The sequence below is a fragment of the Camelina sativa genome, unplaced genomic scaffold, assembly GCF_000633955.1.
Source record: "Camelina sativa cultivar DH55 unplaced genomic scaffold, Cs unpScaffold04091, whole genome shotgun sequence".
NCBI classification, from domain to species: Eukaryota; Viridiplantae; Streptophyta; class Magnoliopsida; order Brassicales; family Brassicaceae; genus Camelina; species Camelina sativa.
In genome coordinates, this window is record NW_010925187.1 from 1 (window position 1) to 688 (window position 688).

The 688-nt window shown below is 43.9% G+C and overlaps 1 protein-coding gene across 1 annotated transcript; it reads right to left on the minus strand.

Moving 5' to 3' along the window:
* Positions 1 to 257: 257 nt before the first annotated feature.
* LOC104774619 (type III polyketide synthase A-like) lies at positions 258 to 682 on the minus strand. The gene has a single exon (XM_010499157.2). It carries the CDS (start codon positions 644 to 646, stop codon positions 338 to 340), a length of 309 nt encoding a protein of 102 aa, XP_010497459.2. The 5' UTR covers positions 647 to 682; the 3' UTR covers positions 258 to 337.
* Positions 683 to 688: the final 6 nt, after the last annotated feature.

Below are 688 nucleotides of genomic sequence, written 5' to 3' on the forward strand. Positions count from 1 at the left end.
GAACATGACGAAATCAATGCACGATGAGTTCATGGTTCGTCGATGTCCCTCTCTGCCAAAGTGTCTGTGCGTGAATTAAAAAGGAGAATGAGCCCTTGTTTTTAGTGAAAGTAACGGGTTTGGTGTCTTCTTGTTTCTGTGGTTCCAAGTAGCTTAGTCCTTTCTTTTATGACACGTGTTTGCAACTTTTCTGACTTTTTCCAACATTCCTAGTCACATGCATCTTGTAATAGATGTGGTTAATTTAACAATACTCATTTCATGCTTACAATAAGTTTATATATGTAACCAAATGTAAAATTCCATATCTATATGTATTTTGTTTCGCCACAATTACTCAGGGAGAGGTGAGGCTGCGGATGAGAAGGCCTTCGAAGGTGATTCCAGGTCCGAATGCTAAGCCAAGTCCCCACTCTTGTGCGGCCTCGCCTTTCTTCTTCAGCTCATCTCTCATATACTCCATCACATACAGTATCGTGTTGCTGCTCACGTTCCCGTAATTCACCAACGCCCTTCTGCTGCTCTCCAGCTTCTCTCTCTCCAGCTTTAGTTTTGTCTCCAGACGGTTCAGAATCGCAGGTCCCCCTGGATGAACAGCCCAGAACATGTCATTGAACTCCATCGACTCATCACCAGCCTTTCCCATCAGCTTCTTGCAGAACTCCTCTATGTTCTCCTCTATCTTCTG

Bases quoted from the DNA above. Each gene is read 5' to 3' on its own strand.
- LOC104774619 (XM_010499157.2), bottom strand. From the start codon at position 646: ATGGGAAAGGCTGGTGATGAGTCGATGGAGTTCAATGACATGTTCTGG.